Consider the following 25,877-nt stretch of genomic DNA (forward strand, 5'->3'; position numbering starts at 1 on the left):
TGAGGTCAAGTTTGACTACAACATCTTTGAAAAAGACTGTTCATTTAAAATGTTTTGTTGTGTTGTGAAAACAGGTAATAAACCATCCTATAGCTTGATTCATCCAGATCAACAATCAGCCATACACTTAAAAATATATATATATATGTGACTGTACCACTCGGCCACCTAGAGTTTAAACTGTTTATAAAAGTACATATGAAAACACCAAATATACAAAACGTTAAAGCAATAAGATAACTTTATAAAAAATAAATACAATACAAAATAAATTGATATTTCCTTTTGAACTCGTTTATGTTGTTTGGACATTGTTGTAAATCAGTACTCAGCCTGTTCCAAATGTTCACTTTTTTTGATGGGGTTCCGGTGCAGAAAATGTTCTCCAACTTATTATATTTAAAATGTAACATACCACAGAAGTCACATCAAAATAGTGCAAATTCCTAACAAAACAGGAACAAAACTTTTGTTTCCGGTTGCTATGACGCCTTCACTGGGAAGGAACGTTCATGGGAAGACAAACTGGGTTGGCTATTTAGTCACATGATTCCAGTCTGTGGCGTGACTGTTTTTCTTTATTCTTGGGCTATTTAGCTATGTTATGGTGCTTAACGTACCGTAATAGTTTTACGACGACTTTAAGTTGAGTTTCTAGAGAGATTGTGATTTTGGCCGTTTTATTTTTTTTTAATATTGCGTATGTTGGTTTTACGTTGGCTGGAAACTGTCGCTCGGATCTGGCAACCCGCGATGAGACGACGACGAAGAAGAAGCGGTTGCTAAGATAGGAGAGTGCATGGTAACCGGGTTCCTCCTCAACAGTTAACTCGAAACAATCAACTCTTTTCGCTCTCTGCATTTACCGATTTAAATCGTATTCACGTTAATGAAACGGTATTGTCGCCGTTTTGATGATAACGATGTAGGTAGAATTGAGCAAATACATCGGTGAGTGGCATCGAGCGCTAACGTACGGTAACCTGTTAGCATCAAAGCTAATCATGCTTTACACCTCCGTTTAACAATCTATCATTTGTTTAGCGTGTAGATTTTGCCTATATTTTCCTCCCGGAATGTTTACAAAAATAATCCAAACCAAGGTAGCATTTAACCAACCCTTCTCTGGCGGACAAACGTGCTAACTTGATACAGGCTAGTCAGTGTTACATAGCTATTGAGGTGTAGCCTGGCTTGTCGATATTTACTCACAAGAGCGAATGTATAGCGGTTGAGTCCTGTAATCATCATGGAGAAGGAACAACACAGTACAGTTGTTTTCAACGCCTCCAAAAGAGAGATGTTTACCACCAGCAGTGGATACAAGTCCATGCAGAAGCACATTAGGACTCAGTGGAGAATTCAAAGGTCTGAGTAGCTTTTTGTCATTTGTGTGAAACTCACTAACATGAACTAAAATGCTTTTCTCAATAAATGATTCTTCTAGTATGAAGGAGGAGTTGTCATCGGACAAACTGAAAGGTGTCAAGTTGTGGATCACTGCAGGCCCAAGAGAGAAGTTTACAGCATCCGAGGTTAGATATCAAAAGAGAATTGGCAATTGATTAGACAATCAACATTTTTATGTTGTGGGCTGACAGTGAAAATAATAAAAATAGTGTCCATGAACTGCATAGGCACAATGTCACACAATATCTTGTTTTTTTGTTTTGTTTTTTCCACCCCCAGCTGGAAGTACTGAAACACTACCTGGACGATGGAGGAAATATCCTGGTCATGCTTGGGGAAGGAGGAGAAAAGAAATTTGACACAAATATCAACTTTCTCCTGGAAGAGTTTGGAATCGTGGTTAACAATGGTGCATATGGATCTATCTGATATTCTTTGTCACTGTTGCAACTGTCGGGTGTCAGTTGATGTTGCTAATCGTGTGTGGTTTTATTGCTTTGCGATATGACAGATGCCGTTTTTCGGACCAGGTACTACAAGTACTATCATCCGAAGGAAGCACTCGTGTCTGATGGTGTGTTGAACAGGTTTGTTACGATGTTTGATACAAATTATCTTTATTTTTTGAGTCATTAGTAATAAATGGCTTCTCTTGGACTCACAAAATCTGCATTGTTTTTGTTCAGGGAGGTCAGCCGGGCTGCTGGCAAATCAATGCCAGGAATAAGTGAAGATGACAATGTTGGAAATAACACACAGTAAATGATTTATTTTCATAAATATTTTTTTTCAGTTACATGCTACATTTACTTTGCTTTTTTAACACTTTGCGTTTCTTTATTCGTGCAGGGCTCTCTCATTCGTGTACCCGTACGGTGCCACACTGAATGTGACCAAACCGTCTGTGGCTGTTCTATCAACTGGCTCCATCTGCTTCCCCCTCCACCGGCCCGTCATGGCCTTCTATCAAGAAAAAGTCAGCAAGCTTAAATAGTCTTTTTTTTGTACCCCCAATTTTGTACCTGTAGAATGCTGTTAATATGATGTCTCGTGTCCTACTTAGGAGACGGGCAAATTGGTGGTTGGTGGTTCCTGCCAAATGTTCAGCGATCAGTTCATAGACAAGGAAGAGAACAGTAAAATTCTGGTGAGCATGGCTGTGTGTATATCATGTATCTTCAAAAAGAGGCGCTTCAATTAGTCACACAAAAAAAAGACAAGCAGTCTTAATTAACTTTCCTGTGACGTTTCATAAACCAACGAATCAAATGATGCTAGCGGATTTTACCACAGCACACGTGAACTGTGCATCTGAAGTTTGCAGTGGAATTTAGTCAAACTTACGCAAGTACATGCAGAACATGCAAACTTAACACAGGAAGGCCAGGGATGAGATTTGAATGCTGCCCCAATGTGTGTATATGTATATATATTTAAAAAAATAATAATAATAAATGAGAAAAAAAAAACTTTTTTTTAAAAGGAGAGCAATGATGATGTCAAATCGAATGAACAATACTGAGCTCTCCTAAAAATAAAAAAAAATAAAAAAGAATGCTGCCCCACATCCAAACTCCACATAGAGACGATCCAATGAAGATTCAAGTATTCATTTCATGTATGAGAAAATGATTAACAGACTGTATTCTAATAAAATCAAATGTATCTACTTTGTCACTGCAGAGTGTTGTGCTCCAGTGGCTCATGACTGATAATATTCATCTGAATCAGATTGATGCGGAAGACCCAGAGGTGAGGCCGTGCAATTCAGGGAAGGGGGGGGGGGGGCTGCGACATGACAAGAAGTGCATGTAAAACAACTGTTATTAATACAATCTAGGTCACCGATTACACCATGTTGCCGCACATCGGATGTTTGTCCGAACAACTCACGCAGTACTTCCAGGAGGGGGACGAAAACCCCAGAGACTTCACTTCTCTTCTGGACGTCTCCTTTTTCAGTCTGTCCACAGACACGTTACCTCAAGTGCTCAGGTAACGGAAACGGAATGCGCTGCCAGGCGTTGCAGCGTTACGGCGCGACAGACTTCCTTCTGTCTTTGTTTGCCTTAAGGATGTCCTGTTTTCCCACAGTGTGTATAAGCATCTTAATGTCAAAGACGAGCCTCTGCAGCTGATCGCGCCGCAGTTTGAGACCCCCCTGCCTCAGTTGCAACCTGCAGTGAGTACAGCAGCGCTTCTGCATTCCTCTTGTTTCACTACAATTGCAAACAAGAAAATGAAAAACTGTTGCTTAATGTCACTTAACCCCTAGGCGTTATTGTGACCTTTTTTTTGGCTTTTTGTTGGTTCTGACCAAGCCATTTCAAAATAAAATACTGCCCACGGGTTAAGATGTATTTCCTGATTAAACGGGCTCGACAGCGAAATACGTAGGTCGTCGCCTTCCATGTCAAACTGGACACGCGGGAGGCGACAAACGACAGTGAAATACGTACGTCGTCAGAAGTTTCACTACAGTATGTAATTTCAGTATTGGGGGGATAATATTCAGAGAGAGAAAAACGAGTTTATAAAGTGGCAAATTTGCGGGGAAAAAACACGTAGATTTGCCACTTTATAAAGTGGCAAATTTGTGAGTTTATAAAGTGGCAGATTTTTCGAGAAAAAAACTTGTGAGAAATACAACTTTATTCGTCAGTTGAGTGACAACACTTCCCTAACAGCTGACTAACAATAACCAATCAGAAGCTAGCATCCTTTTGGTAAATTTATAAAGTGGCAAATTTGCAAGTTTTTTTCTCTGAATATTACCCCCCCCCCCCCCCCCCCCCCCGCCTAAAATATATAAATGTCATTTAAAATGACATCACAGTTGCTCAGATCCAACCAATCAGTTGTTGTCAATCAACGTTGATTGACTCCATCCACAGCAAGGGGTAAAATGGCCGCTGTGTCAGTGTCATAGTATGGAGGCTGAAAAGTGACGAGATACTACTGAATTAAAAATGTATTTAATTCCATTGATGGAATAAAACATTAGGGCACAAAACACAATGACGGTGTATTTGATAGAAAAATAGAAGTGCACTTTTTTCTCTCCTCTGTACTGTTAGTTGCGCTGGTAGTAAAATCATTTGACCCGTTTACAGACGTGTGCGCGCATGCTGTCGAGCCACTCACGGCACGAATTGGCACATTGAGAACGTCAACGACGGACGGCCTGACACCGACGTGTTTGTGTCTGCACGTACTACGTATGCCTTCCTCCCTCAAACACACAGGTGTGAAAAACAAAGTCAATTTGCTGGTTAAACGTGATCACCCCTGGGTGACGAAAGGACAACGGCTTGCGGCAGATTGATTTTCATGACGTTAACTATAATCCTGGCTGCTCCGTTCAAATGGTGTTTCCCTGCAATTTGTAATAAAGTGTCAGGCTATCTTTCTACCGCTTTCTGACCGAGTTCATTTCTTCTGAATTCAATTATGAAATATGAAACGTTGACCAAGGCAACAAGTTGAAATTATGATTATTATTATTGTTTGCCTTGCAGGTCTTTCCTCCAATCTTGAGCGATTTGTCCCCACCAACGCTGGACCTGTTTGATTTAGATGAAGCCTTTTCGTCTGAGAAAGTGCGCCTCGCGCAGCTCACCAATAAGTGTAAGTTCACTCTTTGAACTAAAACGGATGAACGTCTGATATTTGAAGGGGTAACGCCGACGTTTTTGACCCGTCCCCCCTGCTTGCAGGTACAGACGACGACCTTGAATTTTACATCAGGAAATGCGGTGAGATTCTGGGTGTGACTCCCAAGTTGGACAAAGATCAGAGGGATGCCAAGCACATATTGGAACACATTTTCTTCCAAGTTGCAGAGTTCAAGAAACTCAATCAAGTGAGGGTTCTCAAAAATGTACATTTGCGGCACATTGAAGTGGTCAACTAAATATAAGTTGTTTTCTTTCAGGAGCAAGATGTCAACACTGAGGCACGCTTCACCCCCTCCTGAATGGATTGAAATATTGCAGTTTTTTTTTTGTTCATAAACTCTACCAATACTGTTCTAATGTTGGCATATTTATTGTTTAACTCAACAGGCACCATAATAATGTTTTTTTTATTCACTTAATATTTTATATACTTAAAATGCAAAAATAATATTGTAAATATTACAGCAATTAAAGTCATTGCCGATGAACGTTTTGTGTTGAACTCTTGTCTCATATTATTCATCTGTTGACGTCAAACGTTTTCAGTCGACAGCACAAATAAAGGCATTGTTGTCACTGTTCCAATAGTTTTGGAGAGAAAAAAAAAGAAAAAGTATCGCAAGTGCTTCATGAAGCTTCATTTTCCCATCACTATTAATAAGGACAACAATCATTTTAGGAGTGAGACAAAAGCCACTAGTTGACAACTGCATGCCATTACGGGTGCCATTAGACAATCAAATCAAATGGCAATAGTAAGCATCTGTCCAGTTGCCAACTAGTGCACCATTTTGCCTCACTCAAAACACGTATGTCCTACTAGTCGGCTGGGTTGGTTTATCGAACATATAAATGCAATACAAAATACGAAATAGAAGTGAAAGAAAGAAAATCAAAGTTAAGAAGGAAAATAATTATTAGTAGTCAGAATTTACATGTTCAAGGGGAGTAGGAAGAAATAATAACTTATCTACTCCTACCCCCTATAACATATCATGATACATTACAAGTGATTATGTGATTATAAAATATCATTAAAATAGAAAAGAAAGCAAATGAATAATGAAAAATAAACAGAACATGCACATATATTAGTGTAAATTATAAACCCTTATCCATTGAATACTCAAAAAAAAACAATGATAAATTTCCAAAAATTAATTGATGTTCGTACATGAGCACATACAGCATGCTTATACCTATACATACATATAAGTACATATACAGAGCATACATACATAATATGCATGTTCATGCATATACTCATAGATTCATTTTATATTTACTGTATACTTGATTTATATATTTTTGTAGCACTATATTTGTAAACCTCTTATTGAACATAGCAAGTCATTCACAGTTTTTTTTATTCAGTTTCATAATTGTTCCACAAATTAACCCCTAACAGAAACACACGTTTGTTCTTATTGATTTTCTTAAAAAAGTCACTTGTGCCTTAACTCAGAGTGGCAGCCCTCTTTGATTTCAAACAACTTCTGAATACTGTGGCAAAGTTTGGGTATTGTATACTTTATTAATTGTATTGTTTTAAGTTCGATTAGGTCATCAAATTTGAGAATAATTGAATAACAAAGTTGGTTTATTACTAGTGTGGGAAAAGTGCTGCTGTCCTGGGCTTTACGAGTGCATACTAGTAGACGAAAAGGGAGAAATGCTTTACGCTAATACTGCAACATAATCACAGAGCTGGCACGGATCTCGACTGAATGCTCTAACGCACGATATGCGTCGTTGCAACTGCTGCAGTTTGACCACTGGTTAAAATGCGCGGGGCAGTGGCGGAGTGGTACCGCCACTTGCCTTCGATGCATGTTGGCGTGGGTTCGCTACCCCGCCTCGACGACGCTCCTCGGACACCAGGTTAGTGCGTATGAATGTGTGCGCGTTTCGACGGTTGCCCTCAACTGCAAAATGCAGAAACTCAAAACTGAACACATCTGCAAACCAACAAACACTGAACAACACAAATGAAACACAAGAGCAAATAAAACAAAACCAAAATGCAAAAACCAAAAAGTGAACACACATGCCAAAACAAACAAATAAAACAAAATGCAAAAACCAAAAACTGTACACACATGCAAAAACTGTACACACATGCAAAAACAAAATGCAAAAACAAAAATGAAATAAAAAACAAACAAACAAAACAAAAATGAAATAAAAAAACAAACAAACAAAACAAAAATGAAATAACAAACAAAACAAAAATGAAATAAAAAAACAAACAAACAAAACAAAAATGAAATAAAAAACCAAACAAACAAAACAAAAATGAAATAAAAACAAAAAAAAAAAACAATAAAAAACAAAAACCTCAAACAAACAAAATAATAAATCAAAAAATTAAATTTTTTATTTTAAACGAAACGAAACAAAAACTAAAATGTAATCGCAAACGCAAATCAAAAAACACGAGCACAAAAAATTAAACAAAACAACGAAAAGGTGATCACAAACACAAATAAAAAAAAGGCAAACACAAAATACGAAAAAACACAACAATAAGTAATCGTAAACATAAAACAAAAAATACAAACACAAAATATAAAACAACCCCCCCCCAACAAAAAAAAATCACAAACACGAAACTCCGAAAACATTAACAAATGGTGAAATACAACAACATTTTGCTAACGGAAGTGATGTTTACGTGAGATGAAGGCATGTGATTGGACGAAAGAAACAGCGTGATTTACATGTGCTTAAAATATATATAAATAATATATATTATGTTGAAGTTTTATAGTAGCGTTAGTGCTTAATTTAGTTAGATAGTTGGACATAACAAACATCGTCTGGCACAATTGAACTAGAAATCCTCAGACACTATGGTATTTGTAGAAAAATTTGACGCATGAAAGTTTAGTGTAGTGGTAAAACATACGGCATTCCAACCTACGTACATTTTGCGAGTGGGTTCGAGCCTCGTTATTGGCAAACTCATGCCTGGCATTTAATATGATTCATTTTATTTTGATCTAATATTAGTACAAAAATAATGTGTAAAACTAAGAGTTGTTTTAAAATTTGTGAGCAAGGTAAATAAAAAGAGAACATTTGGTTGCCAAAAGCGAGGCTCGAATCCACTCGCAAAATGAACATTGCTCGGGAAGCTGTATGCTTTACTACACTGGACTTCCGCTGTCCAGCCACCTTAAAAAAGCTATACCATTTTATAATTTCTAATACATCAGCCATGTTCGTTTTCTCCAACTACTCACTGAATTAAACGGCTCCTATAAACTGTTTTTTTTATTTATTTGTGTTTACGATTACATTTTAGTTTTTTGTATCGTTTCGTTTAAAAATTTGCAGTCGTGTTCACTTTTTTGTTTTTGCGTTTTGCACTTTAGGGCCACCGTATGTTTGTTAAGTCAAAACGCGCCCTTGCAGTTGAATGCTGCCTGCCTGCCAAAGGGTATTTGTGCCGACGCGCACACGTAGTGCGCAACACGTCACTGCGTGTTCAACGTCTAGGCAAGAGCGCGAGATAGAAATCCAGGAGCGCGGACAGACAAGACAGGCAGGCGGGCGGTTGGGCGCGGAGCTTAGCTGCCTCTTTGCTAAACACTAGCAAAACACCACCAAGCCTACAAACAAAACCAACACCCGACCGATTCAAAAAGGCGGTGCATCCCCAAACAATCGGATCATTTATGCACATGTCGTGCGAAGTCAGCAGGACAAGCCGTCGGATCGTAAACAAGTGAAAAACGGGGGGAAAATGTCCTGGTTGCCGCGCGGGTAAGATGACAATCGCAATCGTTGTTATTTATTTCAATTCATCGGGACTATTTATTTGATCTCCGGCAAACTTTACGTGCCGACATTATAAATAAGACATGTGATTGACAAACGTAATGTGTTGGGTTATTCTGTAGATTATTTGACCTCATTGAATGCAGTGTCTGCCGCCTTTTCCGGCCGGTTCAGCACGTATAACGAGCTCCAGCGTTGCACATTTCCTTCATTTCTTCGGTGATTCATCTGCTGATTCACAGAATGCACAACTGCAACTCCTTAACAAGTGGTTGTGATTTAACAGTAATGCGTGTTTCTGGATCTAAATGTAACCGAGCCAGTGACATAAAACCAAGATGTGTTTATTTCCATCTCTTTGCTTGGGCGTATGAAAATTTTCCACTCCTTACTGCCTGCTGTTAACCCCCCCCCTTTCATTCAATTCTTGTTTGGTGGTGTTTGATTCGTTTGAGCCGTTTCTTTGATGTTTTTAGCTGTGGTTGGACAAATCAAGCCGTCAGGTTGACTCTGTCCCTCCCCGTTTTTTAAAGAATGTTTTAAGTACTGTATATGCAAATCTGTCATCTGGTGCTTTTCCCCAAATGTTGACTTAAACATGCTGTAATGCAACCCCAAAGCTTGACACTCTGCCCTTATATTGGGTTGTTGTTTTTTTTGTAAATATGCTGTTGATGCATAACACTGTTTCAGCCGTGTATAAATAAAACTAAGTTAAGCTCTATCAGTGTTTGTATTTTTTCAGCGAGGAGGGGGAGGATAACCAGCATCCTGACACTGATTCGGATGTGGCGGAGCAGAGAGACGGTGGCAAAGTGAAAGTAAAGTGGACACAAGAGGAGGTGATCCATTACAACGTTCACACTCTTTGAATGCATTCACGTCGCCGTCTTGTTCTAGAATTTCGAGACTAAACCTTCTTGATCATCTACAGGATGACAAGCTAAAGGCACTGGTTCAAAAACTGGGGCAGCATGATTGGAAAAACGTTGCCAGCCATATATCGGTGAGTTTGACAAACGTGTGTTTTTAATATCGCTCATATTATTTCATGTGTGCGAGGTTTTGTTGATGTCTGAATCACTTTGGCTCTTTCGTGTTTAGAATCACACGGAACAACAATGTCAGCACCGTTGGTTGAAGGTTTTGGATCCCGAGCTAATTAAAGGCCCGTGGACAAAAGAAGAAGACGACAAGGTAAGTTGTGATCTGTTAACATAGTTTGACGAACAGGTCGTTACTTATATGTGATATTCCCCGCTTTGTGTCTCTCAGGTCATTGAGCTTGTAAATCTCTACGGGAACAAACAATGGGCGGTGGTGGCCAAGCATCTGAAGGGAAGGCTCGGGAAGCAGTGCCGAGAGCGTTGGCACAACCACCTGAACCCCTGCGTGAAGAAGTCGTCGTGGACGGCCGAGGAGGACCTCATCATCTACAAGGCTCACTGCATCCTCGGAAATCGCTGGGCCGAGATTGCAAAGCTGTTGCCCGGAAGGTAACTTTTGCCGTGGTCAGCGGTTTGAAATTGTGGCATTTTTAAAAGGCGCTTTGACGTATTCTGTGGAAATCATTTCAAACAGGACTGATAACGCGGTGAAGAATCACTGGAACTCAACCATCAAGCGCAAATTAGAAATGGGCTTCTACTCGAGAGAGGATTTTACGCCGGGTGAGCTTGAAGAGCTGCTAGCCCAAGTGAAAGATATGCAGGTGGGACGTTTTTTCCCCAAATGATCACCTGTGTTCAATGTAATGACTACATTTATTATTATTATTATTATTATACATTTGTATTCAATATATACTCTCCCGTGACTATACAGATGCCCAATTGCTCTCAGGATCACGCTGACGTGAATTCCGAGCAGGAAACAAACACCCCAGTAAGCAGCTATTCATACATTTGATGTCAATCCTCAGTCAATTTGCTGTAAATTAACAATAATCAACACATTTATTCATTCCTAAATACCGTCAGTGCTCTAAATGTCGACATCGTCACACATTGCAGGAAATGTCCGATTTAACCAGTGTGAATGGTACTGACGAGGCGGGTCCTTCCCGGGTCGTGCCCTCTCCGAAGGACAGTTCAAGTCCCCTGTCAGAAGCAGACAGCACATTAGAGATGAATCCGACACACTGGGTTGTGGACGACTCTGGATTTCTCTCCCCCACGGGACCGGCATTGAGGGAGGTCATGGACATGGTGGATGGGGTAGGAAATTCGCAACAACCAATATCCGAGCAGAGCACCACAATTTAACACGATGCCAAATGTAGAGTATCAATCTAGGGCAGTGGTTCTTAACCTGGGTTCGGTTGAGGGAGGTCAAGACAACCCTGACTCAAATGATTCGTGAAGATATGCCCTGCTTAGCTATCATTGGCTGCAGGGAATTTGGTGCGCGTCGTGCAATTTCTTCATTATACTTATAGTATGTTAATCAAAAGAAAGTAAGAGGTCGGACGAATCTGTGCAATATGAATTTGCGTGTATAACGCAACGTATGGTGTTCCGCAGGGTTCAATTCTGGGGCCTCTGCTGTTTTCATGTTACCTACGTACTGAGTTCCATCTTAACCCATTCAGTGCCATTGACAGCTATAGATGTCAAAAATTCATTTAAACTATTTCTAGTAATTTAACACTTTTTCCACTTTGGGTAACAAGAGTATGAAAAACTAGAATTTAGAACAGTTATAAAATTTATGATTAATCGTGAGTTAACAGTTGAAGTCATGCGATTAATTACATTTTTTTTTTATTTTTTATCTAGAGCTCAGTATTGTTCATTCGATTTGACATCATCATTGCTCTCCTTTTTTTTTTAAAACAAACGAACAAATCAATTAAAAAAATTTAATAAATGTTTTTTTTTTAAATATATATACATATACACACATATATATATATATATATATATTTTTTTTTTTTTTTTGTATGTGGGTGAGTATGTGCGTGTGTGCGTGCGTGCGTGCGAGCGTGTGTGTATTCATCAGTTCACCTAAAGCCCATTAAAAAAAAATCCCATACTAATAATATAATATAATAATAAATTGCCAAATGCAGAAACATCAATGTAAGTTATCACGAATGCGATTAATTACAATAAAAAATTACAATAAAAAAAAACGATTATTGAAAATTAGGGGCGTCAGGCGGATAAAATTTCTAATTGTAATTAATTGCATTACTTCACTAGTTAAATTTTTTTAAATTTTATATCTGTTCTAAATGTATAATAAAAAAAATCTAGTTTTTTAGGTTGTTAACAAAAGTGGAAAAAAATGTTAAACTAATAGAAATAGTTCAAATGAATTTTTGACGTCTATAGCTGTCAATGAAATGACATTGAAAATGTATCGTTTATATGTAGCAGGCAACAACTTGTGACTTTTGCACAGTGTGATCCTGTTGATAAATGTTTTTTAATGCCAAATTGCATGCGACAGGACCTGGATGGCTGGTGCAACCTCGCCGCGTTCGACTTGCCCGAAGACAGCCCAAGCCCAGAGCGCCACCAGTTCCGTCTGGAAGGCAGCGCCCTGCAGGAGTTAAGCAAAAGCAGCAAAGGAGAACTCATCCCCATCTCTCCGGGCGGGGTCACGCCTCCATCCATCCTCAGCCATCGAAGTCGGAAACACTTGTCTCCCGACGCCAACGGCTTGATGACGCCAAAGAGCACACCTGTAAAGATATTGCCCTTTTCGCCCTCTCAAGTAAGTCACCTTCCTCTGGCGACGCCGTCCACCACATTTGGGAAGGTCAACATCTCTTCGTGTCTCAATGTTGCCCCAGTTCCTGAACATGTGGACGAAGCAGGACACTCACGATCTGGAGAACCCGTCGCTCACGTCCACCCCGGTGTGCAGCCAGAAAGCCATCGTGACCACACCCCTGCAGAGGGACAAGACCCCCATCAATCTCAAGGAAAACTCTGTGTAAGTGCTCGGATCTGACCACCTCTGCTGAGCTTTTTTTTTTTTTTTTGTGTGTGTGTGTGTGTTCATTTCAGTGTCAAGCATTCACTGTTTGTCTTTGTGTAGATTTGTTACGCCCAACCACAAGTCCGAGCTGGGCCTGACACCGCGCACTCCAACTCCGTTCAAAAACGCCATGGAGAAATACGGCCCCCTGCAACCTCTGGTGAGATCATGTCTCTGGGTTGAAACCAATTTAAACGGAAAAAGTCTGAAAATATCCACAATAGGTCTCAGTTCTCGTACGCTTACATGCACCTGTCACAGGTTTTTTTTTTTTTTTTTGAACGTCTTACAGGCATCAAATCCAAAATGAGTGAAAATGTGTTTAAAAAAGCAATACCAATAAAGTTTACCAGTTTGAACATTAAAAATGTGTTCTTTGTAGTGTATTCAATTGAATATAGGTTAAAACGATCTGCAAAATCATTTTATTCTGTTTATATTGACTTTTTACACAATGTCCAAACTTCATTGGAATATATATTTTTTTATTCCTATTTTTGACTTTTCAGTGTAAAAGCCGGAAAACAGCAGCCAGGCAGGCACATTGACAGACGAAATATTTATTTTGAGGATAGTTTAGGAATTGGACCCCCGTGAGCACAACTTGTGCATGCATATAGTGTTTTGTTTACAAACAGCTCAAAACGGGTCTGGCACTATCTTCTATCTTCTGTTTTCTGTCGTCTCAGCCTCAGACGCCGAACCTCGAGGATGACATTAACGAAGTGATCCTCCGAGATGTGGGCATCGACTTGGTGGGCGAACGCTCGGCTGTTCCTCAGCCAAGACGCAAAGCAGCGGTAACTTTTGATGCTTTTTCTTCTCAATCTCAATCATGTATGGACCACTCTTGGATTTTTATGTGAGTTTGTTAGAGAGCCGAATGCAATATTCATTATACAGTGGGGGTCTTTTGTCGCATTCCAAAATGGGAGTCATCACACACCTGCCAACATTTTGTGCCTCTGCTTAAGCGTAGTAAATTTCAGGTGTTGTAATGGCTGCTTGCTTTTTTTTTTTTTTGCTTTGCTTTCCCACAGAAGTGTAAAGGTTTTATGATATTTTGAACAGTTTTTAAAAAACAGCCTAAACATCATTCAGTGTTTTTGTTTTTTTTGTTTTTTTACACAAAACTAAGTGTTCTGTTTCAAAAATGTCAGCTAAAGCTACTAGAACAGCTGAACTTTATTTCAGCAATCTATGACTTCTCAAAGGCTTTTTTTTTTGGGTAATTTTTTACAAGGATTCGTTTTTTTCCAGGCAGAAAACTCAATTATCATTTGAACTTGCTTGATTTGATTTTGTTCCCAGCATCGCCCTCCTATGAAGAAAGTCCGCAAGTCTTTGGCACTAGATGACTGCCAAGTGATGCCCAAGTCCAAACGCAAATCTAAGACCGAAGCCAAATTTTTTATCAAGGTGAGCGCTTCAAAAAATGTCCCATTATTGCCCTGCCTGCGTTTCACTTTAACATCAGTATACTTGATAGTTTTTGTTGCCCTCGCTTGCAGGAAGAACCTCCGACGATTGATATCAGCTCTTCGTTTTCTCGCCAAAGCCACGAAAATATTTTGGATCAGGGATTCCTCCTTGGACCAAGTGACAGCGCTATTTTTCCCACGGTGGTGCCCCCAATTCCGGCAAGTTCCGTCTTCAGATTTCCTTTTTTTTTTTTTTTTTTTCATTGGAAAATGATCTGAAGTAAGCCTAACGCTTTGGCCATCATTTTCTTTCTGTCAAGATGTCGAAAGAATGGGAGGCAGTTGCGTGCGGGCAAACGAAAGATCAGCTGGTCATGACGGAGAAAGCGAGGCGCTTCCTGCGCGCCTTCAAATCACACACTCCAAACAGAGCTCTGGTGTTGTCCTGAGACTACTCGCACCTTTGTACCAAGTTGTTACACAAACGCAACAGAATGTTCTGTTGTTTGCTTTCGTACCATTGTGAAGAAAAGTACTGTATGCGCCTTGTAAATGTTATAACATATTGCAACAACTTATTAGTAGTCACCATGTTTAAAGTGTAGCTTCAATTGTAAACTTCTGCAGGGAAACAATGACATGTAAATGCCTCTAGATTTTTGTCGAATTCCAAAGGCCATTTTAAGGCCTGAAACCAATATCAGCACACTACGTCAAAAAATAGCAGTGCAGTATTTTATGTAACATCTTAAACAGTTGAACGTTCCAACAAAGAAGATCATGTCTGAATACTTTTGCAATCAATGAAAATAATTTAAAATTGCATATGTGTGCGTGTGTCTGTATTTTCTTCTATTTACTTGTGCAAACTGGTACACGGTACAAAGGTTCGAGCTATCGCCACTCGCTGACGTGAAAGTGGGTGTAGATGGCGGCGTCTGAATGATTGCGGCGTTGCGCTGCAAAAATTCGCAATCTATTCAACACTTATAGTCGTAAATCCAGCCTAGCCTGTGAGCTTGTGTTGAGAATAATATATATACTATTGCAAGAGCAGAGTTCGTAAGATGATTAATATTGTTTCAAGGTTTTTTTTTTTTTTTTCTTAGTTGATAAAGCCTAAAATAATATGTGCATTATTTGCTAAAATACTTTCATAGGGTCTCTTAATGCCACAGTTGATTTTTTCAGATGATTTTTAGCCATAAAAAAACTTGTTCTGAAACCTAGTGTAAGTGAAAGTGGTACACTACATTATTGTAGTTTATACAAAAACGTACCAGCATCAACACATTGATTTCCAAAGCTGTAATAAAAGTGTAAAATGATATGTGATTCTAAATGACTCCTCACTGCAACACAATAGCAGAGGACAAATAATGTTATTGCATCTTCCTTATCATGTTTGAAGTGTTATTATATCATCATGGTTATTTACAACATTAATACTGCTTTTGAAACTGACTAGATAATATGATCAGTCATATTTTCAGCATCTCAATTCAGTCATAATAATGACAATGTCAACAGTCAAAAAATAACAACAACAAAAAAACTCAAAAGACAGGCTTTGCCTCATTTGACAACATTGGTGATTATTAGAGACCTGTCATTCATGTACTTATCCCATTTGAAGGAATTTTGCTAAAATAATAAGGTTAGCTAAATGAAATTGTGTGCGGATACTCTCGTATTAAAACATAACAAATAACATGCTTCTGAAGTAAGGAAATTGGGGGGAATTATGATCTATAATTAATTGTGTCAATTTGCACCAGATCTTTTTTGTGCATGGACAAGACCAGAATAAATGAACTATTTTGTTTCTTAACTCACCAAAAAACTACAACTGGGTGGATATATTGTTTGGATAAAATCTATGTATCATGTTTTCATTATTTCTGCAATTCTTAAGAATGTTAAAAAAAAAAAAAGGAAAAACATCCATTATTGTGAAAACACAAACCGGATATTGCTTTCTCCTTTGACAGGTCGACTGCTGCACCGGAAGTAATCGTCCGTTTTGGTGACGCTGCATTAGACTGCTAGACATGAAACTGTTAAGTGAGTGAATGAATCGTTGTTTTAGCATACAAAATTTGAAGCAGTTTTAAAATATATTCAATGTTTATTCTGTTAGGCGTCTGATAAGGTGTTGCATTGCGCTCAATATATGTGAAAGTAGCTCACGGCGTCTGTATCAAAGTACCGCTGCTTCCTGTCGTTAGCTAGCTTTGGCTTTGTAGCGAACGCCTGCAATGAAAGCGCGACCAAATGAATCGCACCGTTGTGTCTATGAATTGAGAACTGTAGCGATCAAGGCTAACAAAAATCCATAACAAACGCGGTAGAGGATCAACTTTGATTTTTGTCTTGTTCACAGGGCTTCTCGGGTTGCTCCTCCTCAGCTTGGCTCGGACCGGAGCCCAGACGCTCACGCCAGGTCACTATCTTTCCCTCTCCGATATTGCTCGACTTCAAAATCAACTGAGCCAACCCGTCTCAGACCTGGAGTCGGCCTACTACTCGGTCGTGGGCCTCACCAAACTTGGAGCCAATGTTCCTGAGCAAAAGGCACGTTTTATCCTGAAAGATTGGCCACGTCTTGGACGTTGTATTGATGTTTGCCTTGGATGAAATGAATGAATGAATTGTTAATTTTTAGGCAGTATGCCAGTTCCTGAAATCGCAGCTTGATCCCACTAGTGTCGACTCAGTCTTCTTCGCTGCGGAGACCAGCCGAGCCTTATCCGGATGTGAGGTATGAACGAGCACATCCACCCTGGTCTTATAATTTCACATATGCCTTGAAGATGTCAAACACATAGTGATGGGGAATTTTGTACTTTTTTTCTAGAGACAGATTTGTTGCATCCTGTTGTTGCTTCAATTAATTGATTTAGTTAATTCACATACTGAAAGTGCAAAAAAAAAAAAAGAAGGCCTAAATCATATTAACCAGTTCCTCATCAGTTATATTTCAGGTTGTTTGTTCGTGGAGGCTGCTTGATAGAAAATTGTAATTTTGCACTCTGCCCTTGAATTGTCTCCCGTCATTCATTATTGGCGCAAAACTACAAAACCCATTTCACTAATGTGGTGACAATTAAAAAGCAGTGAAAGTCTGCTCATTTTCAATGTCGGGAAATTGATTAAATAATGTAAACCCTAAAGGTGACTTAACCTTTGAAAGCGCTAATAAGCTCAGTGGGTTTACCATTTTCTGTCATTGCTTAGATCACCGTGTCCAATGAAACCCGAGACATCCTTATGGCTGCTGTCAGTGAAGATTCCACCATGACTCAAATTCACCGGGCCGTGAGCGCGCTTAGCTCCCTGGGGCTTCCTCTGACCTCTCAGGAGGTCGTCAATGCGCTCACAGCTCGCATCAACAAGGATGACAATGTCATGTCGTAAGTTGTGTTGGGAAATGGAGTCTTTTGTGCGTGAGTGTTTTTAGGATCTGATGAACATCTTTTTGGACAGCATTACCTTAGCTCTGCAAACAGCCACCCGCCTTTCTCAGCAGGCCGAACTTGGAGGAATACTTGAGGAAATTGAGGTGAGGACTTTGACATCCACCAGGTGGTACTGTGGCGCTTGTCTTTGGCAACAAGCCACATGAGCTGTTTTTTGTGTGTTTTTAAATCTCAGGATCTGACGGCACGTTTAGATGATCTTGGTGGCATCTTCCTCCATTTTGAAGAAGGACTGGAGGCCACTGCCACGTTTGTTACTGCTGCGTATGCCCTGTCAGATCATGTGGATATAGAGCCGCCTCTCAAACAGGTTGGATTATATGTTGTATGTCATTGCCAATCTGTGGGCGAACGTGGGCCGCATTTTTTTTTTTTTTAATGGACAGATGTGCGAGGTCAATGAGTTCAAATACAAATGTATAAAATAGTTAAAAATATTTTTTGTTTTAAAATTACTTGGTTGTACTTAATTATCCAATTATGTGACAAAATATATAAATTATTGCAAAATCTTTGTAAAATATTTTTTTCAATTGTATTTACAATAACTTAACTAATCAATTGCTTAACTCATTCACTCCCAGCCATTTTAACCCCCTTCACTCCTGGCTGTTTTACTGGATTTTGACAGATTTTTTAAGGCCAACAGAATATTGTGTTCTATTGCTATAGAACATGGAAACTACCAAAATAAGATTAGAGTCTCTTCTTTCATCAGGAAAAAAATTACATTGCTATCTATTTTTGCAGCAATTAGCATTAGAATATAGCTAAGTTTCATCATTATTCACAAATCTGTTCCAAAGATTGACGAACAGAGTTTTTCGCAACATGGCCCTGGTTGATCTCTTATACTCTCCTTCCACCTGCGGACCGTTTTTGTAACAACTACCATTGCTTCAAAAATTCTCTTCAGTTCAGAGACTGCATCCAAGCCTTCTGTATGCTCTAGCATTAAAAAAAAAAACAAAAACGTATAAATGCGTCTTTGGGACCACGGCAATATTTAAAATAGACTGTATTTACACTGTATACGTTTTTGGGAGCAAATGAGCTAAAATAATCTAATAAGATTTGAATAAAACTGTGAATTTATTTTGTAATAAAAGAAATATGACTGATCTCCTGTCAATGAAAATGTGTTCTTTCCACAGGACCAAGTCATTCAGCTGGTGAACTCCATTTTCAGCAAGAAGTCCTGGGACTCCCTAGCTGAGGCCTTCAGCGTGGCAGGCGCTGCCGCTACCCTCTCCAACAACCGTTTTCACGTTCCGGTGGTGGTCAACACGCAAGGCCCGCCCACTGTGTCGCACAGCCAGCCAACCCTGCAGGTATAAAATGTGGGACGGATGTCATGGCAGTATTTATATGTGCGTTATGTTGAACGAGCTCAGTCATTGTGTTTGTCGCTTTCACAACGCAGATCCTCGTTACCGACGTCATGTCTCAGCCTCTGACCTCAGCCAACGTGCAAGTGGAATCCGCGTATGCTGTGGCCTCCAAGAGCGTCATTCTTGGACAATCACCATTCACTCTTAATGAGTAGGTGTCAAAAAGAGTTATCGGTTTTATATGCGTGGTTGTGTTTTATTTAGTGGTGTCAAAATCAATGCGTTCATTTTAATTTCCTTTACTGCCACTCATTTTTTTCGACGCACGATTAATGACCGCCACCTTAATTTGAAAGCCTTTATTGGGGTGGGGGAATTCCGGTCGCAATGCTGCACTCATGTACACGTCAGAATTTAGCAGCAATAAATGTTATAATAATGCATATATTTGTGGAGACTGGGGTCAAGTTGTATTTTACAATTTTAAAAATGTGCAGAATTTTACAAGTTACTTCATGTTAAATATTAGATAGCTCTTAGTATGAAAATAAAAATGCACTGGGCTGTCAGCAATGTCTTACAAATGCAATTATGCCATCTAGTGGCAGAAAAATGATCAACACAAATCAATTTCGCACTCGTTTTTTACAGTATGTCCTTGTAATTTTAACTTAATTTAATGAATTATTATGAAATGACTATCAATGACTAAAAGATGCAGCCGTATTTCTATTTAAGAGTATGAAACTTAGGAAAAATAGTTTTAGTGTACAGTTAGAACAGATCTAACATTTCTGATTAATCGTGAGTTCACTATTGAAGTCATGCGATTAATTATTATTATTATTATTTTTTAATTAATCGCCTGACACTCCTAGATTTATTTCATTTGTTATTTATTGGATGTGCTTTAGTTTTGACGGTGAAGATGTTATGTAAAAATGAATATTTCCTGCTTTTCAGTGGTGTCTTTGAACTGAACTTCATGTCCCAGCAACCAGCCGGTGGATATTACCAGTTCACGGTTTCTGTGACCGGTGATAGTCGCTTGATTGCCAATCACGTTGAGGTGAGATTCAATTTATGTATTTGAATTAGGGTGAAAAGGGTCCAAAAATGCATCTTTGGTTTTTGTGCCAAAATACTTTTTTTTTTTTTAAAGGTTTTATCATTTCTTTTGATGTTTCGGTTTTTGCCGTTGGTTTTCTCGTTTTCGGTTAAGACACTTTTCAATGACGAGCATCTGTAAAGACATTATAAGTGCATTTTTCATAACAGTCTCCTTTCAAATCTACCAACAATCATTTTTGAATGGCTCTAATAGTACTTTGTCTAAGGCCTCATTTGATGCGTCAATCAATCAATTTAACTCGATGCTGTTGACGTGCAGCTCAAAGTGAAAGTGTCGACTGAGGTGGCCATTACCAACATGGACCTCTCCGTGGTGGATAAGGACCAGAGCATCGGCACAAAGACCACCAGGTAAGAAATAAAGACAGCGGATTTGTGTTTGACCTTCCGCTGGGATTAACTGACGAAATGTTGTTTTCAAACGACGCAGAGTGGAGTATCCTTCCAAAGCCAAGAGCTCATTCACAGCCGATAGTCACCAGAATTTCGCCATGGCCTTCCAGCTGGTTGACGCCAACACCGGAATTGAACTTATGCCTCACCAGGTGTGGAATCGATGCAGGACGCCAACATTTCCCCTCCGAAAGTGCCTAACGTTTTTGCTCCGTTTTCTCTCACAGACTTTCGTCCGGCTGCACAATCAGAAAACTGGCCAAGAGGTTGTTTTTGTTGCCGACCCCGACACCAAGGGCCTGTACAAGTTTGAGTTGGACGCAGCCGAGCGGAAAACGGAGTTTGCCCTCATCTCCGGCACATATTCCCTCGATCTCATGGTTGGGGACGCCACGCTGGAGAACCCCATCTTGTGGAATGTGGTTCGTGTCGTCGTTGTCGTACGGTGAATCCCGTCTTTCGGATCATGCCCGACGTAACATTCACCGTCCGTCGGTTCGCAGGCGGACGTCGTGCTGAGGTTTGCCGACGAGGAAGCCCCGGCTGCCATTCATCCCAAAACTCTTTACGTCCCCAAACCAGAGATTCAAGTAAAACTCCACTTGAATAATTGTGTTGTATTTTCTGGGTGAAATCAGCTGTTTGAAATGCTCGTCCGCCTCTGCAGCATTTGTTCAGGGAACCCGAGAAGAAGCCTCCAACGGTCGTTTCCAACGCGTTCACTGCTCTCGTCCTGTCTCCCCTCCTGCTTCTGCTCATCCTGGTAGCAACGCACTCATATCGTATTTTGATGGTGGTCATGATATGAAAAAAAAATTAATGAGCCAAGTTACATTTACATTTAGAGCAACTGCTTGCCAGTAATTTGAATCATTCATAAAATGAAGGTTAATTAGAAGAATACTTTCTAAATTTGAATATCAAGCCCAATTTGATCTTTATCCCAGAATTGAAAGTTTTCAGTAATAGTTATTGAGCCAATAAGGGCTTGTTCTATTTTCCACTGCTTTTGTTTGCTTTTCCGTATGACAAGATTTTGACCCATTTTTGTTTCTGCTCTCCATTGCAGTGGATTAAGCTCGGGGCAAACATTTCCAACTTCAGCTTTTCTCCCAGCACGCTTCTCTTCCATATCGGACATGCAGGTTGGTCTCTCTTCAAAACGGTACCCAAAGTTTGTTGTTTGGTTGAAGCGCGACAGTCACGAGTCCGCGATGATGCTGTCGAATTGCTGTACAAATCTCAGCAAATCCAAAAGTGTCTCCTTTTTTTTTAATAGTGATGTATTGAAATAACAATTGTTTTTAGTTTGGAACCGAGGCTGATAAGTACACCCAAAATTCCTCCTCTGGATCATTTTCTGCATTTTTCCAAATTTAAGTGCAAAGGTGGTCCTTCTGTAGGGATGTTTGCTAACGGGTTAGCCTGCAGCATGCTTGCTTTAAAAGTTTGTGCGTTTCAGTGACGAAAGTCTTTTGGCTAGTGATGGGAAAATTACGGTTCGCATATATATATTTTTTACTCCTCTAGATGGTGCTCTTGGTTCAAAGCAAGGCTTAGCAATATTCCGTTTTTGTTGATTATAGTGGCAGTGTTTGGTAGTGTTTTTGCCTTGAATGAAGACCACATTTCCCATGAGGGCGAGCCCATAGCGTGGTGAAATCCTCATCTCCCGGTAGTCAGGAATTTAAAAGTTTGTAGTGGCTGTGTGAAGGATGAGGTCATTCATCTGTTTTATGTTTTTTTTTCTTTATACAGCACTGTAACGTTTTACAAGTATGTTAAAGGGCTGCCGACGTTGGTTTGACTTCTTTCTTGTCAACACACAAACGGCTGCGCTCTCTCCCTTCCCGCGATGCATTCACAAGCACTTTGTAAAGAAGAAAGTTCACGACACAAGTCAGTGTGAAAGGACGAACTACTACTAAGCTCATGGCTATTTATTACTACCATGCAAATTTCCAATAGCTAACATTGATTGATTGATTGATTGATTACTTTGTATCAGGGACAGTACATATTAATAAACATTCCTGTAAATATGCCAGAATTAGCCAAAAGCCAATTTTCATCTGCTGTCCCGAGACAGATGTAAATGTCACCCTAGTAAGATACAAATAAATTGCACAACGATAAAAAAAGTTAAAATGACATTTTCTTAACAAAAGCAATACATTTACAAAAATACACATTAAAACCAACAAGAGAGAAAGAAATACAGGAAGCAACAGAGTTGACATTTCTGAGGATCAATGAACCGTTTTGTTTTTTTTAGTTTGAGCTTAAATGTAACGTATGTGCATCAGCATAATGATTTTGATGTGAGCATGGAAAGCTCCGTACTCGTCCAGTCGGAAAAGAGCCGAGGCTCGCAAAGGCAGCGTCGCTTGGAAAACCCCTCGTCTTTGAACGCACGCCAGCGAGGGAATGTGGGGACAATATATCCAGGTAGGGTCCTTTCTTTTTTTTTTTTTGTCTCCCCAGAAAAATAAATAAATCATTTCTTGCTTCTCCTTGACACCAGTAATTGCGTTCACCACGTTCGACTCGACTTCCGTCTTTGTTAGGAATGGTGTGAAAGGGGAACGCGACGTATGCCGTAAAGCAGTCTGCATGTTTGCGCGGTCGTTTTTTTTGTGTGTGGCGGCGTCCCCGCCATCGTCCTCAGAAGTTGTTTAGTGCAAGTCAAAAATGATCCAGACCCTCTCAGGTCATGACAAAGGTTTCATTCATCTAGCTGGAAGTCAATGTTTCATCGGCAGAATTAAGGAAATATGAGTTGACGGTTCAAATCTTATTTAGTGTTGCTTTAAAGATGAAGATTAGTGCTTACATTTCAAGCGTGCCGTCTAGAGGCGTCTCAAAACATCACAAATGCTTCATTTGTCCATCACTACTTTTGATGATATTTTTGTAAACACGTATGAAGCGTTTTATTGTCGTCATCCTGCGTTTTTCATTCTCAAACCTTTTGCAATTTTATTTCTTCTGCAGCTGTGCTGGGCCTGATGTACGTCTACTGGACCCACTTGAACATGTTCCAGACACTCAAGTACCTGGCAATTATCGGCGCTGTCACATTCCTGGCCGGCAACCGCATGCTGGCACAGAAAGCCGTGAAGAGGTAAATGCGTCACAAGACAAGTTGCTTGTGCTTCATTCCGGCACGCAGAGTCGTCGCGAGTCCTTCACGTGGAAACGGTTTCGGTCTTCCGAGGGCTCTTGATAGTTCTTTGGTCTCAAATAGAGGCAATTATTGCTGTCCTTGTGTCTTGGCACGCAAAATTCAATATCAGTGCACACCTGAGCCCGTCAAGTGTCTGATTGAGCAATTTCTCACTAGTTTTTGTTTTAATTTTTTGTAATTACACACATATATATATATATATATATATATATATATATATATTATTTATCACTTGCCACTGCCTGAATGTTTCTTTTGCTTTCCCTTTTAAATATTTTTTTCTGCAAGCAGGCCACTAAACTGAGGTCTCACCGCCATGCGACTTTCTCGTCTTTGTCTCCTTTTATCCACATGCCGCTGTCTCTTTACTCCTCTTGCAGGATTGCCGCTGAGCAAAGTAGTAGGTTGGCAAAGTATCGGAGCCTCCGATAAAGCGGCCGTTTTGTAACAAAAGAGCCGCTCGCGCTCCCAGGCTCAAGTAAGGGCGTCCACGTGCTTTGTGTGTCACGGCTGGCAGCATGCGTGGCTGTGTGGTGCTTCCCGCTCGCTCATCCTAACTCGCTGGTTTGCCTTCTTGCACTCGTCACCCCATGAACATGACAAGTACTCGATAGCCATGCCCACACTGCATTGTTCCCCATTCATTGATCGACCTCTGCCTTTTTTAAGGTTGGTGTGTTGTGAGCCAAAGTCATCAGCATTGTTCGCATCATTAATTATTTTTGTTTTGCTGTGTATTTAAATGCATGTCCAGCCTTGTCACATTCTTGCTTTTTATTATTATTATTATTATTTTTAATCAAAGCCAGTAATATAAACGTGTGTTTTTTTTTTCTACAGAACTGAGAAAAAATGATCTAAATACATGAAACGAAGACACTGAAGGAGCACGTTTACCCCCCCTTGGAGTCGATCACCGAAAACATCCCATCACACTTTGGAACAGTTTGAAAAATGTGTTGCTGAATGAAAAGAAATTGAGGTTGAACATCGCACTTCATCTTCCTGTGAGATTTTTTTTTAATTTGTCGTACAACATGCAAGTGTTGTCTGTGTGCTCTGATTTAATTTTTGTGGTTTCTTGGTGGCGTGTTTTTTTTTTTTTTTTGTACATCTTCTCGATACATTTGCAGAATCCCGACGCGCTGCAACTGCACTGTCGACTTGAAACTGTACCAACAGCGTGTTTCCTTTTTGATACAAATTTGAATCCCCAAGATTAATTGTTCATCACACAGTTTGAGCACATGGTTGGTCTTTCTAAGAAATAAAGAAATGGAGGTGAATTAAGTTCCGTCTTGATTTTATTCAAATGTTGCTTTGTTACCCGGATCTGGCAAACGTATGTTTGGTTATGTTCAGGAAAAAATTGTTAAAAGTATAAAAACTATTACATCTCAGAAGAATGTTCAATAATTTAGTAATTGGCCTTTACAATAGTCATCACTTTGGCCTATTGCGCCCCCTGTCTGTTGGCTTCACTGCTCCTCTGAAGTTAAACTTTATGAATCAAGCTTTAAAGCATATTGCACCTCTGTCCACTAGATGGCGATGAAGACACAACACTTACCTTTCTAGGGTTAGAGGAAATAATGCTGATTTGCATTATTTATTTATTTTTGGGTGTATCTACCTTCAATAAATCAATGGATAAAGGAAAAACAGACTTATATTATTAGAGAGAGTGCATAAATTGCGACCGACAGCATCCACTGGGAAGTTTAGGTGAGCTTAGACTTTAGTACAGTCCACCCGTTCGTTTCTTTTGCACAGAATGAGATTTAAAAGAACGTATTGCATCATCGCACCGCTGTGAATAATTTCCACATGTTGTGGATGTTTGCCAAAAGGTCTTATTTGATCTGGACAAAAGGTTTCCAACTCACCTGTTGCATAACTTGCTGGAACATTTGTATTTGTCTAGTCAAATGTTACATCGGTAGGAAGCACACCGATCCATCTCGGTCATTGTTGATTTTTAACATCAAGTTAATCTTTTGAAGTTGGTGGTTTTCTAGGAACACCAATTAATTTGGCAACCACATGATGGGGTAGTAGAAAGCAACAAGTCCACACAC

General features: G+C 39.7%; 3 protein-coding genes across 5 annotated transcripts; all 3 read left to right on the top strand.

The window, feature by feature from the left end:
* The first annotated feature begins 41 nt into the window (after positions 1-41).
* On the top strand, positions 42-5,575 carry ift52 (intraflagellar transport 52 homolog (Chlamydomonas)). 2 transcript variants are annotated; one of them, XM_077572632.1, is made up of 14 exons: positions 42-802; positions 1,229-1,368; positions 1,448-1,535; positions 1,690-1,819; positions 1,922-1,997; positions 2,097-2,168; positions 2,260-2,386; positions 2,474-2,557; positions 3,094-3,162; positions 3,251-3,405; positions 3,505-3,592; positions 4,929-5,037; positions 5,127-5,272; positions 5,345-5,575. In XM_077572632.1, exons 1-14 carry the CDS (start codon positions 800-802, stop codon positions 5,384-5,386), a joined length of 1,329 nt encoding a protein of 442 aa, XP_077428758.1. In that variant the 5' UTR covers positions 42-799; the 3' UTR covers positions 5,387-5,575. The 2 variants fall into 2 exon arrangements, with proteins under 2 accessions (XP_077428758.1, XP_077428759.1); XM_077572633.1 differs by having other exon boundaries at positions 42-1,368.
* A 2,953-nt stretch (positions 5,576-8,528) lies between these two features.
* On the top strand, positions 8,529-15,101 carry mybl2b (v-myb avian myeloblastosis viral oncogene homolog-like 2b). Its single transcript, XM_077573510.1, has 15 exons — positions 8,529-8,855; positions 9,616-9,712; positions 9,805-9,876; positions 9,975-10,067; positions 10,146-10,366; positions 10,452-10,581; positions 10,695-10,754; positions 10,883-11,086; positions 12,324-12,590; positions 12,670-12,812; positions 12,918-13,017; positions 13,547-13,657; positions 14,169-14,276; positions 14,369-14,497; positions 14,599-15,101. Exons 1-15 carry the CDS (start codon positions 8,836-8,838, stop codon positions 14,725-14,727), a joined length of 1,884 nt encoding a protein of 627 aa, XP_077429636.1. The 5' UTR covers positions 8,529-8,835; the 3' UTR covers positions 14,728-15,101.
* Positions 15,102-16,252: 1,151 nt separating this feature from the next.
* rpn2 (ribophorin II) lies at positions 16,253-25,085 on the top strand. 2 transcript variants are annotated; one of them, XM_077573833.1, is made up of 18 exons: positions 16,253-16,342; positions 16,662-16,856; positions 16,948-17,039; positions 17,516-17,691; positions 17,765-17,840; positions 17,933-18,067; positions 18,912-19,088; positions 19,181-19,299; positions 20,052-20,157; positions 20,479-20,570; positions 20,650-20,764; positions 20,840-21,034; positions 21,116-21,202; positions 21,280-21,375; positions 21,682-21,757; positions 23,607-23,736; positions 24,180-24,277; positions 24,640-25,085. In XM_077573833.1, the coding sequence occupies exons 1-17, from the start codon at positions 16,330-16,332 to the stop codon at positions 24,229-24,231; spliced, it is 1,932 nt and encodes a 643-aa protein (XP_077429959.1). In that variant the 5' UTR covers positions 16,253-16,329; the 3' UTR covers positions 24,232-24,277; positions 24,640-25,085. The 2 variants fall into 2 exon arrangements, with proteins under 2 accessions (XP_077429959.1, XP_077429960.1); XM_077573834.1 differs by lacking the exon at positions 24,180-24,277.
* Positions 25,086-25,877: the final 792 nt, after the last annotated feature.

This window comes from Vanacampus margaritifer, chromosome 8 (assembly GCF_051991255.1).
Source record: "Vanacampus margaritifer isolate UIUO_Vmar chromosome 8, RoL_Vmar_1.0, whole genome shotgun sequence".
NCBI lineage: Eukaryota > Metazoa > Chordata > Actinopteri > Syngnathiformes > Syngnathidae > Vanacampus > Vanacampus margaritifer.

Bases quoted from the DNA above. Each gene is read 5' to 3' on its own strand.
- ift52 (XM_077572632.1), top strand. The intron at 1,536-1,689 runs GTTAGATATCAA...TTCCACCCCCAG, and splicing joins AGAAGTTTACAGCATCCGAG to CTGGAAGTACTGAAACACTA. The intron at 2,169-2,259 runs GTAAATGATTTA...TTATTCGTGCAG, and splicing joins AATGTTGGAAATAACACACA to GGCTCTCTCATTCGTGTACC.
- mybl2b (XM_077573510.1), top strand. From the start codon at position 8,836: ATGTCCTGGTTGCCGCGCGG. The intron at 8,856-9,615 runs GTAAGATGACAA...GTATTTTTTCAG, and splicing joins ATGTCCTGGTTGCCGCGCGG to CGAGGAGGGGGAGGATAACC. The intron at 10,068-10,145 runs GTAAGTTGTGAT...TGTGTCTCTCAG, and splicing joins CAAAAGAAGAAGACGACAAG to GTCATTGAGCTTGTAAATCT.
- rpn2 (XM_077573833.1), top strand. The intron at 17,040-17,515 runs GTATGAACGAGC...GTCATTGCTTAG, and splicing joins GAGCCTTATCCGGATGTGAG to ATCACCGTGTCCAATGAAAC. The intron at 19,089-19,180 runs GTATAAAATGTG...TTCACAACGCAG, and splicing joins ACAGCCAGCCAACCCTGCAG to ATCCTCGTTACCGACGTCAT.